Below are 24,777 nucleotides of genomic sequence, written 5' to 3' on the forward strand. Positions count from 1 at the left end.
AACTACCCTCAAAGAATAATTAACGTTGGGTTATCGAAATAATAATAATAATAATTAACGTGAAATCAAAACTTGGATGCAAATACATCGAACTGACATCAAAAAATAATTGTGGAGAAATCGGAAACTGGATGGAAATGCATTGAATTAACCCTCAGAGATTAAATTAACGGGAAATCGGAAACTGGATGCAATTGTATTGAACTAACCTAAAAAAATTAACTACAAATTAGAAACATGATGCAAATGTAAGCGTAGAACTAATCTTAAAAAATAATTAACTGAAAATCGGAAACCATATGCAACTATAGTACTACACTAAACTAATCTAAAAAAAAAAAAAAAATGCATATGCATTGAACTAACCTTAAGAAATAATTAACGGAAAATCGGAAATTGGATACAAATTCATTGAACTAACCTCAAACAATAATTAATATGAAATCAGAAACTAGATGCAAATGCAACCTTATCGAATAATAAATGAGAAATCATAAACTGGATGCAAATGTATTAAACTAATCTCAAAGAATAATTAACGAAAAATTAGATGTTGGATGCAAATGCATTGAACTGATCTCAAAGAATAATTAACATAAAATTGGAAATTGTAATGCATTGAACTAATTGCAAAAAATAATTAACAAGAAATCAGAAACTGGATGCAATTGCATTGAAGTAACTTCAAAAAATAAATAACATAAAATCAGAAATTGGATGCAAATGCATTGAACTAATCTCAAAATATAGTTGTGTTATATGTTGTGAGAATGTCTCGATAAGTATAGTTTTACATTTAAAACGGTGTTGTTTTTTTTTTCGTATGATTGGAAACGTCTTACTATTCAAGTAGCTTCAAGTAGCTTATTAGACAATCTCACAAAACTTCAATAAAACTTCCATTATTAAACAACAAAATAAAGTTGAAGGATTTTATCAATGGTGTTTTTTTTTTTTTAGTGAGAAATGCGTGATTGGGGTTTTCATGTTATAAGAAATTTGGATGAGTGATCAATATAAAATTTTTATATAATAGTTTTGCATATATTTTTCAGAATAATTAATATGAGAGGACCTGTTCGTAAATAATCTTTGAAGATCCCACATAGTGAGTCAGATATAATTTAAAGACTAATGGAAAATCGAGAACTGGATAATCTTTGATAATCCCATATAGTAAATCAAGCATAATTTATTTTTATGTCATGTTTGCAAGAACACTACAAGTGGATTAGTAGAAAGTTAGTATTACACACCACATTGGATAATTAAAATAAAGTTGAAAACTAGATTCAAATACATTGAACTGAGCTCAAAGAGTAATTAACGGAAAATCGAAAACTTTATGCAAATGCAATAAACTAAACTCAAAAAGTAATTAATTAGAAATCAGAATCTAGATGCAACTGCATTAAACTAACGTCAATAACTAACGGGAAATTAAAAATTGGATGCAAATCCTTGAAAAATATTTAACGGGAAATCGAAAACGGTATGCAAATGCATCAAACAAACCTCAAATAATAATTAACGGGGAATCAAAAACTGGATACAAATGCATTAAACTAACTTAAAAAAATAATTAACATGAAATCAAAAACTGAATGCAACTGCATTGAACTAACCTCATAGAATAATTGGCGGGAAATCAGAAACTAAATGCAAATGCATTGAAATAACTTCAAATAATAGTTAACGGGAAATCAGAAACCGGGTGAAATTGCATCGAACTAACCTCAAAACATAAATAATTATAAATCATAAACTAGATGCAGATGTATTGAACTAACCTCAAATAATTATTAATGACAAATCGGAACTAGATACATATGCAATGAACTAATCTTAAAGACTAATTAACAAAACATCGAATTTGGATGCAAACTTGAAACTAACCTCATAAATTGAAAATTGTGGGAAAATTATTTGGATGCCTCAATGAATAATTAACGGGAAATTGAAAATTTGCTGCAAATGCATTGAACTAACATAAAAGAACAATTAATGGGAAATCGAAAATTGGATATAACTGTATTGGACTAACCTCAAAGAATAATTAACTAGAAAATCGTAAACTGGATGCAATTGTATTAAACTAAAATCATAAATTAACTAACATGCTAGGAAATCATAAATTAGAAGCAATATCTTTGAAGAATATTTAACGAAAAATCGGAAACTGGATGTTATGCATTGAAATAACCTAAAAAAATAATTAACTGGAAATCGAAAACCGGATGTAACTGCATCGAACTACCCTCAAAGCATAAATAACTGGAAATTGAAAACTATATGTAAATGCATTAAACTAACCTCAAAAAATAATTAACGGAAAATCAGAAACTGGATGCAGATGTATTGAACTAACCTCAAAGAGTAATTCACGGGAAATTAAAATATGGATGCAAATGCAATGAACTAATCTCAATAAATAATTAACAAAACATTGAAAACTATATGCAACTGCACTGAATTAACCTTAATGAATAACTAACGGGAAATCGTAAATTTAGTGCAACTGCACTTAACTAACCTCAAAAAACAATTAACGGGAAATCAGAAACTTGGTACAACTATATTGAATTAACCTCAAAGAATAATTAATGAGAAATCGGAAACTAGATGCAACTACATTGAACTAGCCTCAAAAAATAATTAACGTAAAATCGGAAACTTGATGCAAATGCATTAAACTAACCCCGAAACATAGTTTTACATTAAATCAGAAAGTATAGTTTTACATTTTAAGTAGTATTTATTGTAATTATTTTATTATGATTGGAAATGTTTTGCTATTCAAGTAGCTTCAATATCATCTTCGCCACATTGGGCATTCTCACAAAACTTCAATCAAACTTCTATTATTAAATCTAACAACAAAATTATGTTGATGGGTTTTATCAAGGTTTGGTGTTTTCTTTTTATAGAGAGTGGTGATATAAATTTGAATGAGTGATTAATATAATTTTCATATCTCATAGCTATGCATAGTCACTAATATTTTTTAGAATAATTTAATATAACGATACCCGTTCGTAGGACGGGTTCGAAAGCTAGTGTAAACTGATTACTTTATGCGTTATCAAGATTGAACTTAGATAAGAAACCCAAGACAACACAATTGAAAATCAAACCGAGGTAAAATTGATGTTATTATAATAATTCACCGCAAACCTAATATCTTTGAGAATGGAGAAAAAATATTTAATGTCGGATATATATGTCAATCTGTTCCAAACTTTTTGAGCTAAAAAAAGAATGGAGATTTTTTTTTTTAGCTAACTAGTGAAGGGTCATTGCAAACTTGCAATATGAACTCTCCGGCCTTAACACCTATACACCATGGGAAAAGAATTTAATAATCTACTGACATTAAGCTTACTTTTTATAAGTTAGCATTTTTTATATTTTTATATATGTTTATTTTTTTTATAAGTTGTTTAAATTGGCATACTAGTGTATGTTTTTTATTGGATTAGGCAATTAGCGCGACTTCAACTCGGTGAGTTCCTTTGAATGAAAAGGCTCTGGATATTTTCGATCCGCACATGTTCGGTGTTTCGTCCACTCGTGCTCCCAAAACCCTTAGTCGGTGTTTGTTATAAAGAGATTGGGGCAATACGTTGATAAACACCTGGACTTGTAATCAAAATTCACTTTTCAAGGACTTATCCGCTATATGAGAAATCTATACTTCATTAGATCTTCACAAACAAACAAAATATCCCTAGTGATCAATGCGACTCCAGTATGAAATCATGTGTTCAAACTCTCAAAAAGTAATATGAGAACCTCCACTCTATGCATCTCTCCAACATTTAAGAAGCTAATCCCTTAAGAACCTTAAAAGAGTGGAGTTCACTCTCTATTTGCTGGATCTTGAAAACTAAAGCCCTACGTGATTGCATATTGGCAACTAGTCTCTACGACTTTTCTCCTCAAATTACACAAAACAATCATCTCCTCCTACATGATGGGTTTACTTCTGTTAGTCTATCAAATATAAAATATAAAATTTAAATTAATTAGGTAGACAATAGAAACTCTTAAAACTCAACAATTGTTCTAAAAATATATATATTTGCGACACGTAGACATTTGTTTGACATTATTTTATTATTACTATTATTTTTTGTTTAGAAGCTAAACTTTTATTTTAAAAAAACGAGATTTACATATGCCAACACTACCCCTCATTTTTTAATAAATCGATCAAATAATCAAACTTTTTCGGCATTATTTGTAGGACATGTGCTCGACAGATATCCACCTCTCCAATACAACACATAAGCTTATAAAATAAAACATAACAATGGCCCAAATTGAAAAAATATTTAAAATTTTAGGAGTCTTTGACGGGTTTAAAATTAGGTGGTCCTTGAAATATATGCAAAGTATATAGTTCCATTCGGTAAACACAGAGAGAAATCTATGATATGTATTATTTAAAAAAAAAAAACTTTCTTCATTATAAATAACGAACTTAGCCCAAGACAATAAATTCCATAATCAAACTGAGGTAAATTTGATGTTATTAGAAGAACTCACTACAAATCTAATATCTTTGATATTTTTATCATGTTATGGCTGGAGTTCCACTCAATAGACTTAGTTTTTTGAGTAAATTTTCGATTCGCCATGATAATGTCAATGTGTTTCAATTCGCCACAAATTGCAACTCAATGCATTTTTGAACAACTTTTTCAGATCTTGAGTTCGATAATGGCGGATTAAAACAAAATGACATTATCATGGCCGAATCAGAAATTTATCCTAATTTTTTTTTGTGCTACAAAAAATAAAAATAGATCGCCGCTATGGAAATAAGTGCTAGAATTTATTTAAGAATATAATATAGACTAGTAACGAATTGTTGCAATATGAACTCTCCCGTCTCAACAACAACAACAACATGGGAGAAGATTTTAACAGTCTACCTTTTACTGACCATCTCAATATCTCAAGCCAAAAAAAAAAAAAAAAAAAAAAAAATCTAGAGAGGGGTATATTTAGAAATATGAGAATCTCTAAATAATAAATGGGAATCTTATGGGTCTCCTAAATATGAAGAGTGTGAAAATATTTCAAGGAGATTTTGCGTCATTCCGCGAAATATCAATTGATAAATCTCATTTTCATTAAACTTGTCGGAAGAGTGGGCACTCTTGAATCACAGAAGAATGAGATTGTTCCTCTTCTTCTTCTTCTTCTTCTCCTCACTTTTAGCATCAAAATCAAATGCATTGACTATGCACACAAACAACTGGGCTGTTTTGGTCTGCACTTCTCGCTTCTGGTATAAATTTTCTCTCTTTAAAGACTTGGATTTAAATTGTTTTACATGGACTCTTCTTGAACAGGTTTAACTATCGACATATGGCCAACACACTATCCTTGTACAGGTGAGAGAAAGTGTACAAAAGTTATCTTCTTTTTTACTGTGTGTTGTAAATAATGTTGTTTTTCTTTCTACCCAGGACAGTAAAACGGCTTGGAATACCTGATGAAAGGATTATACTTATGTTGGCAGATGACATGGCATGCAATTCTAGAAACAAGTATCCTGCTCAAGTCTTCAACAATGAAAATCACAGACTTAACTTGTATGGAGATAATGTGGAGGTCACAATCTTGCATTTTCTTCTTCTTGTTTATGTTCTGGTTTTTTTATCTACAATACATTTGCTTACATGAAACCTGTTGTTAGTTAATTATAACATGAGCTTGTGTGTTTTGTTTGAGAAATAGTGTTGGCAGAATGTCATGAGTGGAAATTATGTTTCATTAAATACGACACACCTAGATATGTATGGCTTGTTATTTTTGATATCTAGATATCTGTATCCTATGTTGTTAGGCTATAAACAAGGGAGACACATGCGTTATTTTTGGATTTTGATTTGTGAACCAAAGACTTCGAGAAAGGAATAGTTAGGTATTTCACTGAATAACATTTGGAAATGATGAGTGATGCCAGATTGTTTTGAAAAGGTTACAAACTTGGTACTTGTAAACTCACCACCACCACCATATGTTCTAACTATTTTGACGTTGTAACATTTTCTCAACATAAGTTTTGAAATGTACAAAGACTTGAGTGAAATCTGACTTATTACAAAGAGGAAAAATCCAACAGTACCTAGACCAGTCATCTACTACGCTAACATAGTATCTGGTGACCAATTATTGACACACCAGGAGATAGCCTCCAAAGGTCTGCATGTACAAGTTGAAGAGGTGATGTGGTTGTTTTGACTGCAGAGATGAATGGCAGCTTGTGTATTTTCCCATACTGACAAGAATTGCAGAAAGTTGAAGTTTGAGCTGACCCTTGTAGCTACATTTTGTGAAAAGAGAGTACTTTACTTCGAATTTACTGAGATTGATTCCCCAACCTTTCATGCCAAAATGAAGATGAGGCTTTGCCACTTAAAATGAAGTTGGTGGAGCTTTATTTCTTTTGAACGATGAAAACACAAAGGATAAAGGCTTCCTCTAGTTGGTCCTGGGAAAAGGATCTTCCCAGTATTGAGGCCCTTTACAAAAAAGGCAACAGGAGTGAACTCTATTGATCAGTGATTATCAGAAGTGAATTTATTTACAGATAGTAGGTTTGCAGAAATATTTGGAACATGCAAAATATTGTTAAGAGAAAATTTAGATGTACTGTTTTAATAAGTAGTAGAGCGTGCGTTTAGGATGTGCAGACTGCAAACCATCACCATTGGCAACCATGATCTTATCAGTACCATTATACTCAGAGTGTGTTTGTAGATTGCCAATATCAGAGGTGATGCAAGTTGTACCTCCAGGATCTGCTATCCAGTTGTGTGGCTGTGTAGTTGCTGAATACACTGAATAGTCTGGTGAAGTTTATGAACTTGCAATCATGTCTGAGAGTTTTGATGGTGGTATCTTGCCAATATAGGCGTGTTTCATCCTATTATAGCAGTCTATGTAAAGATGACCAAATTTCGCACAGATTTGACAAGTTGGATGATATGAAGATCCTTGATTATTTGAGAAATTCTGATTGTTATTGTTGATATTATGTTATGTTCCATTATAACCCCCTCTATATGATATTATGATGATCTTCCTCTTCCTCTAGAAAAAATTTGATAGGAATTTGAATGGTTTTGAAAAGAATTTGTACCTCATCCTTGCTGTCCTGAGAACTGCTGTGATGTGGTTTTAACTGAAGAGAAAGCTTGGGTGGTAAGTTCAGTGGTGTGTCTGTTGTTTTGATCTTCTATTCTTATCTCTTCACTCAAAAGAAGAGCATAGTTCATCTGGTGATTTTTGTACTGATCTGACTCTTATAGATGTGCAAAAAGTTTTGTAATCTGCTGGTAATCCATTTAAGAGATAAAAACCAAATATGCACCACTAACAATTGTTCCAGCTATTGCCAAGCTATCTGTAAGTTGCTTGATCACTTGAAGATATTCTGACATAGAATATAACTTTTTTTTTTTGTTTTGAAGTTTTGTATTAAGCTGATGCACATGTGAAACTGATATTGATGTAGGAAGATCAACTATATATGGTAGAATGGTTCTCAAATTGTTGCATTCAACCACATAAGAATTATTTGATCTCTTTTCATCCACTCAATGTATGCACTGCTGACTGTTGATGTTGTATTTCCTTCATCATTTATCTTAAATTATGGAGAACAAGGTGTTGAACCATCAACAAATCCAAGAAGGCCATGGCTTTTAAGAATTGGAATAAAGAGAGATTTCCATAGTATATAGTTGTTTCTATTTAGCTTTATTCAAATAAAATTTGTAATTGAAAGGTATTCGAAGGTGAAGAAGATGAATTTGAGGTTGTGGAAATCATATTTGATGTTTGTTCCATTAATTGTTGTTGAAGATAAGTTGTGTTTAAAGATCAAATTGAGAAAAATAGTAATTTAAACAGAGAAAGTGATGAATTTCATGAAAACGTGATGATTAACGAAGTTTTGAGTATGAAAATGATGAAAGTGAGAGAGAAAATGAAGTTTTGAGTCTCAAGTAGAGGCTTCAAATGTTTAGCAATGGTGGATTAGTTGTCGCTAGACATTTTTCTGCTCTGATACCATGAACAAATATTGAAAATGAGGAATAATCGGAAAGATTGATTTCATTGAGTTGAATTTGACTACAACACTTGTATCTATTTATATACTATGTATTCACTCTCTATTCCTTCAAGGTTTTCCTCAGTCATGATGTACGTATTGAAAATTAAACCGTAATTGATGTTGTGCCCTAATTTTTCTAAGATATGAACCCTGTTATTTTATTAAGTAAATCTTTATGCCCACTTTAATCTTGGGAGTTGTGACCAGACTGAAAGAATTAACTTTTTGTTCTATGAAAAACCAAGAAAAGGGTACAGTTTTGTATCTTGTCAGTCTTCACATTTCAAGTAGGACACTCTAGTGATCCGTTCTTGTCATATGTCCCAGGTAGATTATCGAGGTTATGAGGTCACGGTTGAAAATTTCTTGCGGGTTTTAACGGGGCGCCATGAGAATGCTGTGCCAAGATCCAAGCGTCTTTTAAGCGACGAAGGAAGCCACATACTCCTGTACATGACAGGGCATGGTGGAGATGAATTTTTGAAATTCCAGGACTCTGAAGAGCTTCAGAGTCATGATTTAGCTGATGCAGTGAAACAAATGAAAGAAAAGCATAGGTCAGCAATTATAGATTCTCTGTTTTTTTTCTGTTTTTCTATACACTCGTATATTGTCATTTTAAACAAAGGTTCCAAAAATTCTCGTGTGATGTCTATTTTAATTTGTGTCTTTTCTTGGAACTATGCAATGACTTCATGATTTATTTGCTTGTGTTTTCAAACTAATCAGGTAGGCATGATTTATTTAATTTCTGTGACATAAAAGTAATGTTATCTTTTCGTTCACACACATCATCATTTTGATATACGGAGCTAATTTTTCACAGCACTCTTTCGTTCAGATTTAAGGAACTGCTGATAATGGTAGATACTTGCCAGGCTGCTACACTTTTCAATCAGGTTTGTTGCTGTAGATTAATCTGGATCCTTCTTATTAAAGTAAAACAATAATAATATGGTAAAAGAAAAAGCCTAAACTGTGGGTGCGGAAAGATGAAATGAGGATTGGAGGCCATAGGAGTTGAGGGTGCCTGACACACCAGATTGCTAACTCACTCAAATGTCATACCGGCATGTGCACCAATCAATTTGGTAGGGAAAAACAATCACATGGTGTGTCAGGTTCCTTACATCTCTAACACACTCTAATCAACGTCTATTGAGGCAGGTATCCAAACCACCTCAATCAGACAAGTACAGTAAATAGTGACCCAACCAAGTAAATAATAAAGAGAGCATGCATATCACACCCCTAAGCTTATATGAATAATGCACATTGAGTTTGTCGTTGCAAGATAACTGGAAGCTGATGTCCCTATCAACTCTTGTTATGACATCCTATACTTAAAATAGAAGCTAGATGGGATGGCCTGTGTTCTGTACTTAACTTGTTGTTGGCATTTGTCACAAAGAAACATGTCATTTCGTACACTTTAGTTATTATATATTTTGTGTATTTCCAGCTCTTTTTATTTTTCTTTGGAAATGTCATTAGAGTGGACATTGGGAATCTCCTAAGTTACATTGACACGGATAGGTGTGTCTGTGTCCGACACGGATTCAAAGTGTCTGACACGGTGAAATATAAAAAATTGAGGTAAATCACATACAATATGTGTCCGATATGGACACGTGGATACGTATCCGACACGGATTTTTTTTCAAAATATGGCGTGTCCATGTAACATAGGGAAATCTCAAAAGAAACATGCCATTTCGTACACTTTAGTCATTATTCTGTATGTCAGTGAAGCAAAATCAATATTTGCATTCCCTCATAATTCCGTAGAAAGCAAATGCTAGTGCTTTTGTTATATCCAGAGTTTCTATTATGTTAACTTTTAGTGTCAAGTTGCTATACCTAATGTAAAACGCTAATGAAAATATGTAAAACTGTTTCTTGTTATTTAATTATCTCTTAACTTATACATGAGGTTTAAAAAGTGCATAACTCAAAGCCTCCCAAGGAGGCGTGCCTCAAAAGGCTGATTGAGGCCTTGATGCCAAAAATACTTTATTTTTTTTTTTTTATCTTTGAAATTCAACAATTTTCCATATGTTCAGTCATTTTGTCCTTTGAACAAAGACTTAGGGTGGTCGAGAGGAAAAAAAAAGTCAAAAAAATTGAAAAAAAGAAGTTATTAGGGTCATGGATTATTCTGCTAGCGAGGCTATATATATCCTCATAGCTATTTTCTGCCTGGAGGCACACCTCAAGGCAAATGCCTTTAGTGCTTTTTTCAAAACACTGCTTATACAGATCGCTTTATCTCCAGTACTTTTATTTTCTCAATTAGGCACATGTTCTTCACTTCATGTGCTGCAGGCTCAATTGTAGTAAAACATGTAAAACGATTTCTATAATTAGTGTAAAAGAGTTCCATCAATCTACTGAAGTTGAGAACTGAATATGTTGTGTGCTCAAATGTTTTAACTTTAATTGTAAAATTTCCTGTAGCTTCATTCACCTGGTGTTTTGGCTATTGGGAGCAGCATGAAAGGAGAAAATTCTTATTCACATCACCTGGACTCTGATGTAAGTGAAAGTTGCTGGCAATTTATACCTTAAACTGATATGTTTGATAGATTGCAAAAACCATTTATTCTCTCTATATTAATCCTCGCTATCAAAATGTTTATTTCTTGTATTTGCATTTCTGCCCTGGGATGTTGTTAGGCACTACCCATGTTAGATCCACATCCCCTCTGATGTAAATGTTGTAGTTTTTTACTAAATTGGTAGCTAATATGATATCAGAGTACCAGGTCTCGAGTCAAGTCCTGTCTCACCAGAGAAGAGCACCCCACTCCACCGCATCAAAGCAAAACAAAAAGAAAAGAGAATACAATACAAGAATTACAGAGACCCAAAAAAACACCCAAGTTAACAGCACCAGTACCCTATTACCGCACCAACAGTTTTATCACCTGGGTATTCAAATCACCTCTTCAAGACTACTCGCTCCCCTCCCTATTGCAGTCTACCACCAACAGCTCCAAGTCTAGGTTCCTGTCATCCTAATCGTACAATTGTGCAAATCATCGAAGTCTTCCTCAGACTCTTGGTAGTCCACCACCCTCATGTTCTCTAGCTCCACTTCCTCTCTCCTGTTGTAATTAGTTTTTGAATCTTTCCTCTCCTTTCGGTAACTCCCACACCACAGTGAATAAAAAAAAAACACCGCACCTTCTGCCTCAGTCTAAAAATTGCTCATCCTCTTCATTAGCATCCACTGTTTTCATACCTTCCTTGGTGCCTCCTTTCTTCCCAGTCTTTCATTTTCGAGGTCGCTTCAGACCTTCTAGTTGTTGTTCCTCCTCTTTCCTGTACGCTGATAGGTCTTGATGTATGAGTCAAAGCAAGAATACCCTGCCTTCTCAAATCTCGATCTTAATGTATTGGTGGCCCTTAGATTTTTATTTTTACTACTTTGTCAATAAGCTGTGGATTTTGCAGTGGAGTGGTCGTTAACACTATTTGGTTTTTTTTTCGGTGATGCAGGTTGGTGTATCTGTTGTGGATCGATTTACTTTCTATACCCTTGCATTCTTTGAGAGGCTAAATACGTACAGTAATGCCTCGTTAAGCAGGTATGTAACCTAGTAGTCGGTATTATGGTTAAATTGGTGATGGATGTTGATCACAGCTTGCTCATTCTGATGCCATTTTTCTTAAATGGAAATATGTCATGGCTGTGCAAAGCGACTTTGTTTCTCATTTGAAATTTTCGTTTGATACTCGCAAACGATATTTGGTTCTATGGAGTTCTATCAACCTCTTATTTCTTGTATTTTATACACATTTTCCTGAAATTTCTCTAATTGTGTGTGCATTTATCTGGAGTACAAGAATGTAACTGCGTACTCCAGTCTAAAGTATGGATGCTGTGTCCATCTATTTGTACAAAGATATTGACTTTTTGAATTAGCAAACGGATCATGCAACTGTAATACGACAATGTATGTAGAGACGGCTAAATTACTTTCTAGTAGTTTTGCCTAGTGCCTACTGAGTAGTGAAAATTGGTGTAACTTCTCTTGTATTGTTAGACTATATAACTTAGTAGAGGAAGATAGTTCTGGACTCTGGAATAGTGTGCCATAAACAACATAAGGGAGTTGTGCATACTAAAAGTGGTAATTAGGGTGCGAACCTAGATGGGATGTTATCTAAGTATCTAACAAAGCGTTGCAGTGTTCACCCCCCTGTTTTGGTCTGTGGGCTGTGGGTTTGGCCTTAAGTGTGTAAACTTATGCAAACATTAAGAAATTTGATCACTTGGCTTGTGTAAAAAGTAAGGCAGAAAATCCTCATCCTACAGGCAACTTTTCCATCATGTGAGGGGAAGCTTGAATAAGCTGCTGGGTTGTTTTGTGTTTTTTCTTTTTTGGGTGAATTTGGATACTTAATTATAGAACCCTGTATTAGCAGCTTATGTGTACAAGGACTAACTATTTTCTAACAACCTATATTCTTTGGCAGCAGTTATTTGAACTTTATGGTTTTACCTTGTGCTGTTGTTCTGGTTCTTCTTCTGCCATTTTTGGTTAATGCAAATGAATCATATTTTCCCCTAAGCTTGAAATTTGGTTTGTAACTTATATGTCTTTTTGCTAATCTGCAGTTTATTCAATTCTTACCATCCAAGTGCTTTGATGTCAACGGCATATTACCGAACAAATCTCTATCAAAGACCTTTGGATGCGGTAAGTATGAAGTATGGGATTTGGCTATATGGATGCATTTGGGATAAGGGTTTGTGGTATTCTGAATAGAACTGCGCATTCCTGTTTACACTTTTGTGATTCTCCACGTTTGATGTAGCTGCACCTTTTTTTTTCCTGGTACAAGGCATCATAAATTAATACATGAGATCAGAATCTCATCAGTTTGCTCCTTCATTGTTAGGTACCCGTAACAAATTTCTTTGGTTCAGTCATGGAAACAATTCATACAGATTCAGGTTACAGAGGTTTCTCAAACAAAGTAACTCGTCGAGGAAAAATCAAAACGCCAGTGGATCAAGAAATTAGCCAGAATGAAAGAAGAAGATTGACAAGTACGATTGTTCAGGACCACGTTAATGACTGTAGCCCAAAGGTGAGTGTTTGTTTTCCTTCTATCCTCGTCTGTCTGAAATGTTGCTTCTTTTCGATTCTGACTTTTAATCCTTCTGCTTTCTATAGGATGAATATGGTATTCTCTCGTCTGTATGGAATAGTTTGCATGAAAGGCTGGAGAAAACGGGAGATACGGACACATTAGTCAACTACGGCTTGATGATCATGCTTCCTTTGGTGACAATTACTACCTGGCTATCATGAAGATGTGTGGACTCAGAGAATTGGTGTCATCTTTTGCTTTACCTTGTACCAGTATTTTCCATGTTGGTTGATACCTTGTCTCAATGTATGAAGATAAAATCTTCGATTATAGGGTAAGTTTGTATGTGCTATTGGACGAGGTGGATATTTGTTTGCTTTTGAGCGACACTGTAACTCTGTAATATACAAACACAAATTACATTCTTATGCTCGAACAATACAGAAGCTGACCTCTTTTCGCAGTACAATTTGCTGAGCCTTAATAACAATACGTAAGCCATTTAAGACAATACAGACGATGCAAATGAAATTGACGTTCTCACTGACGCAACAATTTAAAAGCCGAAAAGGTTGACATTTCATTCAACCATAAAATCCACTGATGTTAACAGTTCTTGGTGTGACCCATTAAACTAGTATATTAGAGCATTGCAGGTGGATGCCAAACAAATTCTTTTGGTAGCAATTTGCCACAAAAATAACTCCAAATGTTAATAAATTTGATAGCGAACACTTGTTGGCTACGTCCACATTGTGCGCGCAGCACTCAACATGGCGTGCGCTACTTCAACTGGTGTGAGTGTAGGGCTCCCAGTTCATATGCAATTCTTATTTGCTACCATAATTTGGCAAACTTGTTCACAAAATTTGCTAAATTGCTGCCACCACCTAAAGATGCTCTTAGGTGCCAGTTTATTGGCGAGCTTAAAGACCGCAGTCCCATCATAAGCTTTTATTTCTTGTCGTGGAATCTATTAGCTCAGGGCCGGGTATTTGCTGCAGGATCCCGCCCCTTAAAAGTATGTTGCAGATTTGCATAACATCTTTTGATCGCACGCACTTTCATGAAATTGTTAAATCAGACATTGTGTGTTGCTGGACTGCTGGTAAGCTCAAATACTAGCAGCCCTGCTGTGTTAACCCGATCCCATAATCTCCGGAGCGTTCCATTCAAAGCTTTCCATAGTACAAAATATCAGGATATGGCAAAATATGGATATCTGATTTATGGATATATATTGTGGATACATCCTCCTCTTTGGGGATATTTGATATTGTTTTATATACAAATATTGTGGATATATCCAAAATATCGACAAATATTCTGGATATTGTGGATATTTCTTGATATATCATGATATATAATTTATATTTATTTGAAATATAATGGTAAATATTAAATAAAATTGTTACATATACAAAATATCGCCAATATCTATAAATATCGCAATATATCATACAATATCGATAATATTGTCGACATATTGCCAATATTTACAGTCGTAAATATCTCTAAGCATATCGCGATATTTATTTATCCTTTGCTGAAATCTCAATATATATCGTAATATATCGCGATATTTTGTACTATGAAGCTTTCTACTATCTTCTCCTTACCACCTAAGCTACGAACTTGAATATATTTTAGGACTCGCTTAGAAACCGAGGAGTTTTGAGTAATACTGAATCCCAACCAATGGCGGAGCCAGAAATTTGTTTCAAGGTGAGCTGGTGTATTGTAAGCGTAGTTCGGGATTTCGGAATTCTCGGAATTCTGATAAATTCAAAAACCGAAATCCATTAAATTTCAACCCTATTATATTCGGAATTTCGAATTCTTTCGGAATTTCGGATATTTCAACTCTATATTTGGAATTTCAATTTTCTAAAAATCGAAATTCCGAGCGGAATTCCAGAGTTTCGTTCGGAATCACGAACTATGATTGTAAGCACTACAAATTCAGTAATGCTACTCCGACCCACTTATTTTAACCTACTAATATGTCAAAAGTCATTATCATTGATTTACATGGAGATGCATGTCCGTGTGTATTGCAATGCAAACCAATGTTATCCAAATAGTAAGTCGCAACACTAGGTCTAAAAAATAAGTCCAGATAGCACTACTCCTACAAATTTGCCCGCCAATTTAAGCGGTTTGTTTATGCAATCGATTTGCATGTTTCTTTTTAGATTTTTTCTATGACAAAAAGTTTTATTTATATTGACTATCAAATAATCATTGTTTACGTAAAACAAACAATTGTTAATTTATTCACTCATCGATTAAGTTAATTTACATAATAATAGAGTGTCTAATTTTAAAAGTGTAGGAATGTATGATCACAACTACTAGTTAGGTTAATTAGTTTATTGGGCTAAATATTATAATTATTTGGATAGGATAGTTAGTTTTTGTTTTATTAATTTATATAGTAATTTTGGAAAAGTTGTCTATATTTATTTTTCGTTTCTCCCTTTTTCCACTTCGAATAAAAAACAGACACACACATGTTCTACATATGCTTTTTAATAATTGGAGGAACATGCAAGGAATAATGGGATAGGCGCCGGCCCTGAGTTTCTGGTGGCCTGAAGCCAACGATTAAAATGTGCAAGAAATAAACCAAAATGCCCAATTTCCAACTTTAATCATAGTCTAAGACAACTGGGTTTTAAAACCATGCATTGATAAGGACATTTTTTGGCTTATAATTATTAGAAAAACCAAATTTCACATTTTAATTATTAATAAAGACACACTTGATTTTATTATTTTTTACTCTTTCCAATTTTACCCTTCTATGTTTGGTATGCAATGATGTATGTGCATATTCACATACTAAGAAGTGGTATGCACTGACACTTATGCATACCATTTTTTTTTTGTGATATTTGGTATGCACAGACGTCTGTGCATACCTCGCATACCAAGAGGTGGTATGCACTGATGTATGTGCACATCTTGCATACCAAGAGGTGGTATGCATTGACACTTGTGCATATATACCATTTTCTTTGTGATGTTTGATATGCACTGATGTCTGTGCATACTTTGCATACCAAGAGGTGGTATGCACTGACACTTATGCATACCATTTTATTTGTGATATTTGATATGCATAGACGTCTGTGCATATATACCTCGCATACCAAGAGGTAGTATGCACTGACACTTGTGCATACCATTTTATTTGTGATTAGGGGTGGAACTTAGGTCAGGTTAGCCCAAGCTCGATGGGCTAAAACCAGACTTTTGTTGATCCTGGGTAGGGATGGCAATGGGTCGTGTTGGGTCGAGTTCGTGTAGTATCATATTCGGGTCACGTGTTAGGAGAGCAAATCCAAACCCGACCTAATTACTAATCGTGTCGAGTTTGTCAAACCCAAACCCAACCCGACTATATAACGAGTTACGCAACTGGTGACCCGCTAAGCCAGTGGATCAATTTCAGATCAGTTTCGGGTCGGATTTACATTTTACATTTTACATTTTACATTTCATGATTTTATTTATCAAAAATATATATATAAAAAAATATGTATTAATTTTAAAAAACCATCCATAATTTAATTACATATTAATGAAAATTGAATAATTAAACATATCTTTATCGAATGAATCAATATGACAGTTAAACCTTCTCCTTTTAGTCGTTTATTTTAGATAGTTGGGATGATATATGAGATTTTAGATCAGTTTCGGATAGGATTCACAGACAACCTGTATGCCAAATATTTAGTATTTCACAAACGATTTTATTTATCAAAAACATATATATATATATATATATATATATATATATATATATATATATATATATATATATATATATATTAATTCTAAAAATCCATCCATAATTCAATTACATATCAATGAAAATTAAATAACGAAACATATATTTATCGAATGAATCAATATAACGGCTAATCTTTTTCCTTTTAGTCATTTATTTTAGGTTGTTAGGATAATGAGATTTTAAAAAATAATGAAACTTATCTTAAAATAGGTTATAATGCACAAAGTCCGGGTTGATGACCCGACATTAGACCTGAGAACTAATCGGGTCTACTAACGGGTTAATATATATGACCTTAACCCAACCCATTTATTTGACGAGTTCGGCGGGTCTACCCTTAAATGACCCAAAAGCCTTTTTTCCCAATCCAAACCTGCTAATTTCGTGTCGAAGTTGGGTTAGCGAGTCGTGTACAAAACTGCCACCCCTAGTCCTGGGCTAACATTTCAAATCCGTGGTCTGGGATTGGTCTTGTAAAATCAAAACCTGACTCAGTTTCGGGTTGGGCTCGGGTTATAATATCAAATAACCGAAAAACCCGAGTCCGCCTGCATATATGTATGTATATATTTCATTCCTTATATTATGTTATATTGTTTCCTTATAAGGATTTTTTTCTTGTAAAAAATAAAGTTGAGAATATCAATTTTAGAGAGAATAATTGAATCAATCAGGTTAGTTTTCCGTTCAAATAATCAAATCCCTTTGATTTAGTTAGAATATTGAATTTCAATGTTATTTACCTATTAATTTATTTATTTAACAGTGAAAAGGTGTTGAGTTCTTCACTGATTAACATTGAAATCCGAGTTCTATTATGTTATATTGTTTCCTTATAAGGATTTTTTCTTATAAAAAGTAAAGTTGAGAATATCAATTTTAGAGAGAATAATTGAATCAATCAGGTTAGTTTCCCTTTCAAATAATCAAATCCCTTTGATTTAATTAAAATATTGAATTTCGGTGTTATTTACATATTAATTAATTTATTTAACAGTAAAAAGGTGTTGAGTTCTTTACTGTTTAACATTGAAACCCGATAAACTTGACTACCCTGACCCAACCCGAGTTGGGCTTGGGTCGAAAATTTAAGAACTAACTAGGGCTTGGTCCTGGGCTCGGATTGAAATATTTGAAACTCAGGTTGGGCTCGGGTTAGGCCTCAACCCGACCCAATCCGCTCGAGTTCCACCCCTATTTGTGATGCTTGATATGTACTGACACTTGTGCATACTGTTTCGGCAATAAACTGCTTCAACACAACGAGAGCAGTGGTAAAGAACACACTAAGAAACAGAGGAATTTGATATTGGAGGAGATGAAACTGAACCAAATAATGGCGCCCTACGTACCCAAGATCTGTTCTCTAGGGATCAAGTTTCCACGTAGTTCCTTATGAAAAATAATGTGGTATTTATATAGGTAGAGTAGAGAGTCCTTGTAGCTCAAGTAATCTTGTTGCTTGAGTAATTGTGATAGAATATAACTGTCAACTGATAATTATCTTTTTGATAATAAATGAATCTGGACATAAATCAATGTACATTAGTTGCAAGCCATGTGGCTAAGGTTCAGCCTTAGACACATGAGTTAATGGGCTTGTACATTGATCCATGATACTGCGAATTGGGCTTTAGCCCTGTTGATTAAATGAATAAAATAGAGACCCCTACTAATGGACGTTTGCCACGTAGGTGGGGGTCGAAACACCGCCCCCTCTTTGTCAGGCGAACAAAGTTCACATGGCAAAGAAGAGAAGATAAATCACGGAAAACGTGAAATAATAAAAGAGGAAGCGGAGTGTATAACAAAGTGTCGTGTGAACGTAAACGATAAGAAAAATGGACAATCGGGAAAAATTCATGAATTAGCGGAAATGAAAAAATGTCAAATTAACGTATACGGGACGCAATGACGTAGTTAAATAAAAAATGGCCGAAAATGCACAGATAAAATAAAAGATGCACATAAATAAAATACAGGCGAAAATATCAAAAAGAAATTGAGTGCCAAATACTGTACCGAACGCATTTTGTAACAAGGCGAAAGTGATGTCGACGACGCGTACCAGCGGAATAGCGATACTAGGATTAGACCGTTGAAAACTGTTGAGAAAAATCCGCAAATTATCCGACGGAACGGACATAAATCGGCGAATTATTGTAAATGAAATAATTGGAATCCGAAAAATGTACAAGAGTCAAAACGTTGGTCCGAAATATGAACTCGAGTAGCGTGATAAATGAGCATAAAGAAAAATAAAAGAAGTGTATAGCACATAAAACTAGGACTCCAAAATTCAATCCGGATTGGATAAAGCTTAGAATTGCGTCACCCATCTTAAGTCGGTTTGTATAATAGACTTACACAAGGACTTAGATACTGGACCATCGCAAGTTTAGGAAAAAAGCTATAAAAACAGATGGTTTTCGTGAAAAAAAAACACAGAGAACATAAGGAGAGAGTTCTGAAAAACAAACCCCTACGTACCACAAACCGCAGAGAGAGATAAGTCTGATCGAGCTAGCAGTGTTAACCGAGAAGAAAATACAAATAAAGCTAATCGTGGAGAGTGATCGAAAGTGTAAAATCTTGTGCCATTGTCGGTGTCGAAGAGGCGAAAAGGTTAATACTGTGTTTGCTTATTTATACGGTCCTCTGGTTTTAGGGAAACATTCTTCTCATCTTCTACATCCAATCTTCTATCGCACCAGTAAAACTGATCGGAAAGATCACGAAAAACGGCTTATTCACAAAGTCATCTTGTTACTGGCGCCTTCAAAAGATTTTGTTGCATCTTTCGCTACAGCAAGATTTGAGAGCGGAATACTCACCCTTCAGCGCATCTTGGAGGCTGATGATACCGTGGTAAGTAACCCTTGCGCATTATGCTTTTTGCATGGCGTTGAACTATTGAACCCGATTAAGATTTGGGTGAGGTAGAGCGGTGTATTGTGTTTTGCCTTTCCCTCAACTGTTCTCCACCGTCATCGAACTGAAAGTATCGCGAAGAACCACAAAAACACGACGCTGTGGTTGTGAAAGATGAAGCGCCAGTATTCAAAAGTGAATTAAGGAACATGATATGGTGCAGCATTAACAAAGAAAGGGCACCGTACCTTCTTTGCTTTAATATGGCTTGGGCATCCGGAACTTAAAAGATACACATGATATGGTGCGGTACCGTAAAGGAAAGAATGTATGCACGTGTTGAACCGATTTGGCCTGGTGAACCCGATTTTTGAGCTTTCTAACCATTTTTTTTTTTTTTTTGCAGGTAGAAACGACCGTATTAAACAGGCGAAAGATAATCGAGAAGAAGAAAACTTGATGACAATCATAGATTTGGTGAGGTGGAAAGAAGGTGACAAATACAACGAACACACGACGCCACGGCGATGGTCACTTAAAGAACTACGGAAAATATTAGCACTCGAGAGATTTGAGATGGATGAAGTGTATGAATTTGAAACGAAAGTTGAAGAAGATGAAATAGTAATGGCTTACTCACAATTAAGTTGCGGGAGTGCAATTCCGTTAAGCAAAGAAATTGCGCAATTATTGAGTTACTCTGGGCTGCCGAAAAAGACGGAGAAAAGTTCGAAGACTATAACAAAGCGGTGGCAAAAAAATTCAACAGCATGAAACATGTATGTCAATATTTTTTTACTAGTTAGCTTCAAATTTTGGTTAAGTCTGAAAGACTAACGAAAATATTTGTATTTGCGTCGCAGGTTGAAACGGCAGAATTACGAGCAAAAGATATTGACGAAAAGTTTCGAACGGAAAGATCACAATGCCGTAGAGAAAAAATAATAATAATAATAATAATAAAGAAGCTGAATAAAGTTTTCGCTTAAAAAGTTAACGTAATGCGAATTTTTGCCGCCTGAGGAAAACAGCGGTTAATACGAGCCTCGGAAAGTTTTCGCTCGAAAAGTTCGGCTTAATGCCTTAGAAAAATAATGAATTTGGAAAGTTTTCGCGAAGAAAGGTGGCGTAATCGCTAATTTCGCCCGCGGAGAAACGACGGCGGTTATCTGAGCCTTGGAAAGTTTCGCTCAGAAAGTCCGGCTTAATGCCTTAGAAAAAATAATGACGCTGGCGAAAATTTTCACTCGAAGAATTTTTCGTAGAAAGATCGGCAGAATGCCTTAGAAAAAATAATGACGCTGGCGAAAATTTTCGCTCGAAGAATTTTTCGTAGAAAGATCGGCAGAATGCCTTAGAAAAAATAATGACGCTGACGAAAATTTTTGTTCGGAGAATTTTTCGTAGAAAGATCGGCACAATGCCTTAAAAAAATTAATGAAGTTGACGAAAATTTTCGCTCGGAAATTTTTTCATAGAAAGATCGGCACAATGCCTTAGAAAAAATAATGAAGCTGGAGAAAGTTTTCGCGAAGAAAGGTGACGTAATGCGAATTCTCGCCGCACGGAGAAACGACGCTTGTACGAGCCTTGGAAAGTTTCGCTCAAAAAGTTCGGCTTAATGCCTTAGAAAAAATAATGACGCTGGCGAAAATTTTCGCTCGAAGAATTTTTCATAGAAAGATCGGCAGAATGCCATAGAAAAAATAATAACGACGGCGAAAATTTTCATTTCGAAGAATTTTACATTAGAAAGATCGATTGAATGCCTTAGAAAAAAATAACGATATTACCGACGAAAATTTTCGCTCGGAAATTTTTTCGTAGAAAGATCGGCACAATGCCTTAGAAAAAATAATGAAACTGACGAAAATTTTCGCTCGAAATTTTTTCGTAGAAAGATCGGCACAATGCCTTAGAAAAAAATAATGAAACTGACGAAATTTTTAAACTTGGAATTTTTTCAGAGAAAGATCGCACAATGCCTTAGAAAAAATAATGAAACTGACGAAAATTTTCGCTCAAAACGCTCGAAATTTTTTGTAGAAAGATCGGCACAATGCCTTAGAAAAAAATAATGAAACTGACGAAAATTTTCGCTCGGAAAATTTTTCGTAGAAAGATCGGCACAATGCCTTAAAAAATAATGATTGCGAAAAATAGTTAACCGAAAGCGCTAAGCGAAGCGAATGCATATTTCGAATAAGAAAATGAAGATTTAATCGAACAACCGTAAGACAATTGACAGAGACAATTGATTAGGTAATTGTGTGAATGTAATACTATAGAGCTAAAAACTTCTTTTGATGAAAAATAAAAATAAATATGGGTTTGTTATTGAATATTGTTCTTTGTGTCGGATAACATACCGCGGAAAACCGACAATGTTGTAGATTTATGCGGTTAGGAAATGAAATAGAACGAGATGCCCCCACGTAGAGAAAAACGCCCCCAATGCATACTTAACTCGGCAAAATTAGACTAAGCGAGTGTAAAAACGTTAGAACTTCGATTGTCAAAACGAAACGCGGTGACTTAATCGGATATTGTCGTAGTGATAGTAACGGACTAAGCGAGCGTCAAAGCATTCAAACTTAGACTGATAAAGCTAAACGTGGTAACTTTGTCAGATTTGTTATAGTGATAGTAACGAACGAAGCGAGCGTAAAAGCGTTCAAACTTAGACTGGTGAAGTTAAACGTAGTAACTTCATCAGATTTTGTTGTAGCGATAGTAATGATTAAGCGAGCGTAAAAAACGTTCAAACTTAAACTGACGAAGCTAAATGTGGTAACTTCGTCAGATTTTTTTCGTAATGATAGTAATGAACTAAGCGAGCGTAAAAAGCGTTTAAACTTAAACTGACGAAGCTAAATGTGGTAACTTCGTCAGATTTTTTTGTAATGATAGTAATGAACTAAGCGAGCGTAAAAACGTTCAAACTTAAACTGACGAAGGTAAATATGGTAACTTCGTCAGATTTTTTTTCGTAATGATAGTAATGAACTAAGCGAGCGTTAAAACGTTTAAACTTAGACTGACGAAAAGATGATTGCAAAAGTGATGTGTCAAACCCTTTGCTTCTAATGGCGGCAGAGAGATAAGCCAATGAATCTGCATGACGTAAGTCATTTCGGGGTCTTTGAGTGATAGAGATGCTATCAAATTGTCGAGCAAGACTATGTATCAAACTAAGATAAGCCGTCATACGCTCATCTCTTTCTTCAAAAGACCCACCAAACTAATTTGCAACAAGGCGAGAATCCGTGTATAACTGGAGCTTTCGCGCCCCCAGTGTCAAAGCTGTTCTCAAGGCACAAATGGTAGCCTCATACTTGGCTTCGTTATTTGAAGCGGCGAAACCAAGTCGCACAGATTTCCCAATCTTTTCTCTGCCGGGTTTAACAAAAACACATCCAATTCCAGATCCAGATTTACTATGGGAGCCATCTGAGTAAACAATCCATAGGTCAATGGGATTAGGAATTGCTTTTTCATGTTGGTCTTCGTCGCCCCCAATTAGCGGTGGCAGAATTTCTTCCATAGATTTTTCCATCATCAATGAAAAGAACAGCACTAACAGCTTGAGTTGTAGCTGCCAGGTATATGTCACTAGGTTGACCCGTTGAAGGACTGGTCAATATAGGAGGATTGACCAAGTATTTCTTCAGTTGTTGCAATGTCATCTCATAATCAATGTTCCAAGTTGCCGCCCTCTTTAAAGTCTGGAAGAAGGGATGACAACGATCGAAATATTTAGAAATAAATCTATGAAGAGCGCAAGCCGACCCGATGAAGTCGTTGAATTTCCTTCTTATTTTTTTGGTGATGACATATCAATAACAACGCCAGATCGATCGGGATTAGCCTCAATACCTCTACGAGTCATGAGGTATCCGAAATTTTTCAGAAGAGGCCAAAAGAACATTTGGCGGGATTGAGTCTCATGTTATACTTGTTAAGCTTATCAAAAAACAAGTTGAAGATCGGAAAAGATGATCACCCGGTATGCTTCGATTTAATGACTATATCATCGATATAAGCTCCATTATTTTTCCCAACAGATCGGAAAAATTGTATTGACAAGCTTTTGGTAAGTTGCACCAGCATTTTTCAGACCAAAAGGCATAACAGTATAGCAAAAAATGCCTTGGTCGGTGATGAAGGCGGTGAACTCTTGGTCATCCATATTTAAAGATATCTGGTAGTACCCTGAAGAAGCATCCATGAAAAATAGGCGTTGGAAGCCCGAAGTGGCATTCACCAGTTCGGAAATTCATGGCAACGGATACGGATGAATCGGACAAGCTTCGTTAAGGTGCAGATGAACTTTATGATGAGTGGGAAGTTACATCAAAGGGACTTCGTGCTAAGTGGGGTGAAATCCATTTTATCCAGAAGATTTAAACAGATAGACGCCCCCGGTCGAGCCTATGTGGAAAATGACACCTGCCATTACCTCTTACAAGAGTTAGAGATTTTAGGTAGTACACACGTTCGGGTCTGACTGGAGATTGTCTTTTTCTTTGCGTGTAACCAGTCTATCTAGGTCAGTAGTTTGTCTGGGATTGTGGTCTTCCATCTAGTTATACGTGACACCTTCCATCCTCGCCGGTCGAACATGCGGGATGGCGGTTTTTCGCAAAGTCGCGAGGTCGGCCTCCCTGTCGAGGTGGTCCGGTCTAGGATGAAGGTTTTCCTTATACTTTCTTCCGTGACGCCTTTTTTCCCTGTCTGGTCGGACCTGTCTAGGATGGCGATTTTCCGCAAATCTGCAAGGTCGGCCTTCCCTGTCAGGTCGGTCCAGTCTGGGATTAAGGTTTTTCTTATACTTTCTTCCGCGGGCGCCTTCTTTCCCAATGCGGTG

General features: G+C 35.1%; 1 protein-coding gene and 1 long non-coding RNA gene across 9 annotated transcripts; both read left to right on the forward strand.

Moving 5' to 3' along the window:
* The first annotated feature begins 5,097 nt into the window (after positions 1 to 5,097).
* Positions 5,098 to 13,706, forward strand: LOC147500082 (Peptidase C13 family). Of its 8 annotated transcripts, none has more exons than XM_086561796.1 (10): positions 5,114 to 5,296; positions 5,361 to 5,402; positions 5,478 to 5,622; positions 8,462 to 8,691; positions 8,976 to 9,033; positions 10,592 to 10,669; positions 11,636 to 11,724; positions 12,759 to 12,840; positions 13,043 to 13,234; positions 13,321 to 13,706. In XM_086561796.1, the coding sequence occupies exons 1-10, from the start codon at positions 5,181 to 5,183 to the stop codon at positions 13,456 to 13,458; spliced, it is 1,170 nt and encodes a 389-aa protein (XP_086417922.1). In that variant the 5' UTR covers positions 5,114 to 5,180; the 3' UTR covers positions 13,459 to 13,706. The 8 variants fall into 8 exon arrangements, with proteins under 8 accessions (XP_086417924.1, XP_086417923.1, XP_086417922.1 ...); XM_086561795.1 differs by having other exon boundaries at positions 5,115 to 5,296; positions 8,961 to 9,033; XM_086561802.1 differs by having other exon boundaries at positions 5,122 to 5,296; positions 5,483 to 5,622.
* On the forward strand, positions 7,085 to 7,621 carry LOC147500083 (uncharacterized). The gene is made up of 3 exons (XR_015196190.1): positions 7,085 to 7,218; positions 7,326 to 7,422; positions 7,532 to 7,621. It is a non-coding gene; the product is annotated as an uncharacterized LOC147500083 (long non-coding RNA).
* Positions 13,707 to 24,777: the final 11,071 nt, after the last annotated feature.

Source organism: Coptis chinensis, chromosome 5, assembly GCF_015680905.1.
Source record: "Coptis chinensis isolate HL-2020 chromosome 5, ASM1568090v1, whole genome shotgun sequence".
Lineage (NCBI taxonomy): Eukaryota > Viridiplantae > Streptophyta > Magnoliopsida > Ranunculales > Ranunculaceae > Coptis > Coptis chinensis.

Bases quoted from the DNA above. Each gene is read 5' to 3' on its own strand.
- LOC147500082 (XM_086561795.1), top strand. From the start codon at position 5,181: ATGAGATTGTTCCTCTTCTTCTTCTTCTTCTTCTCCTCACTTTTAGCA. The intron at 10,670-11,635 runs GTAAGTGAAAGT...TCGGTGATGCAG, and splicing joins CACATCACCTGGACTCTGAT to GTTGGTGTATCTGTTGTGGA. The intron at 13,235-13,320 runs GTGAGTGTTTGT...TGCTTTCTATAG, and splicing joins TTAATGACTGTAGCCCAAAG to GATGAATATGGTATTCTCTC.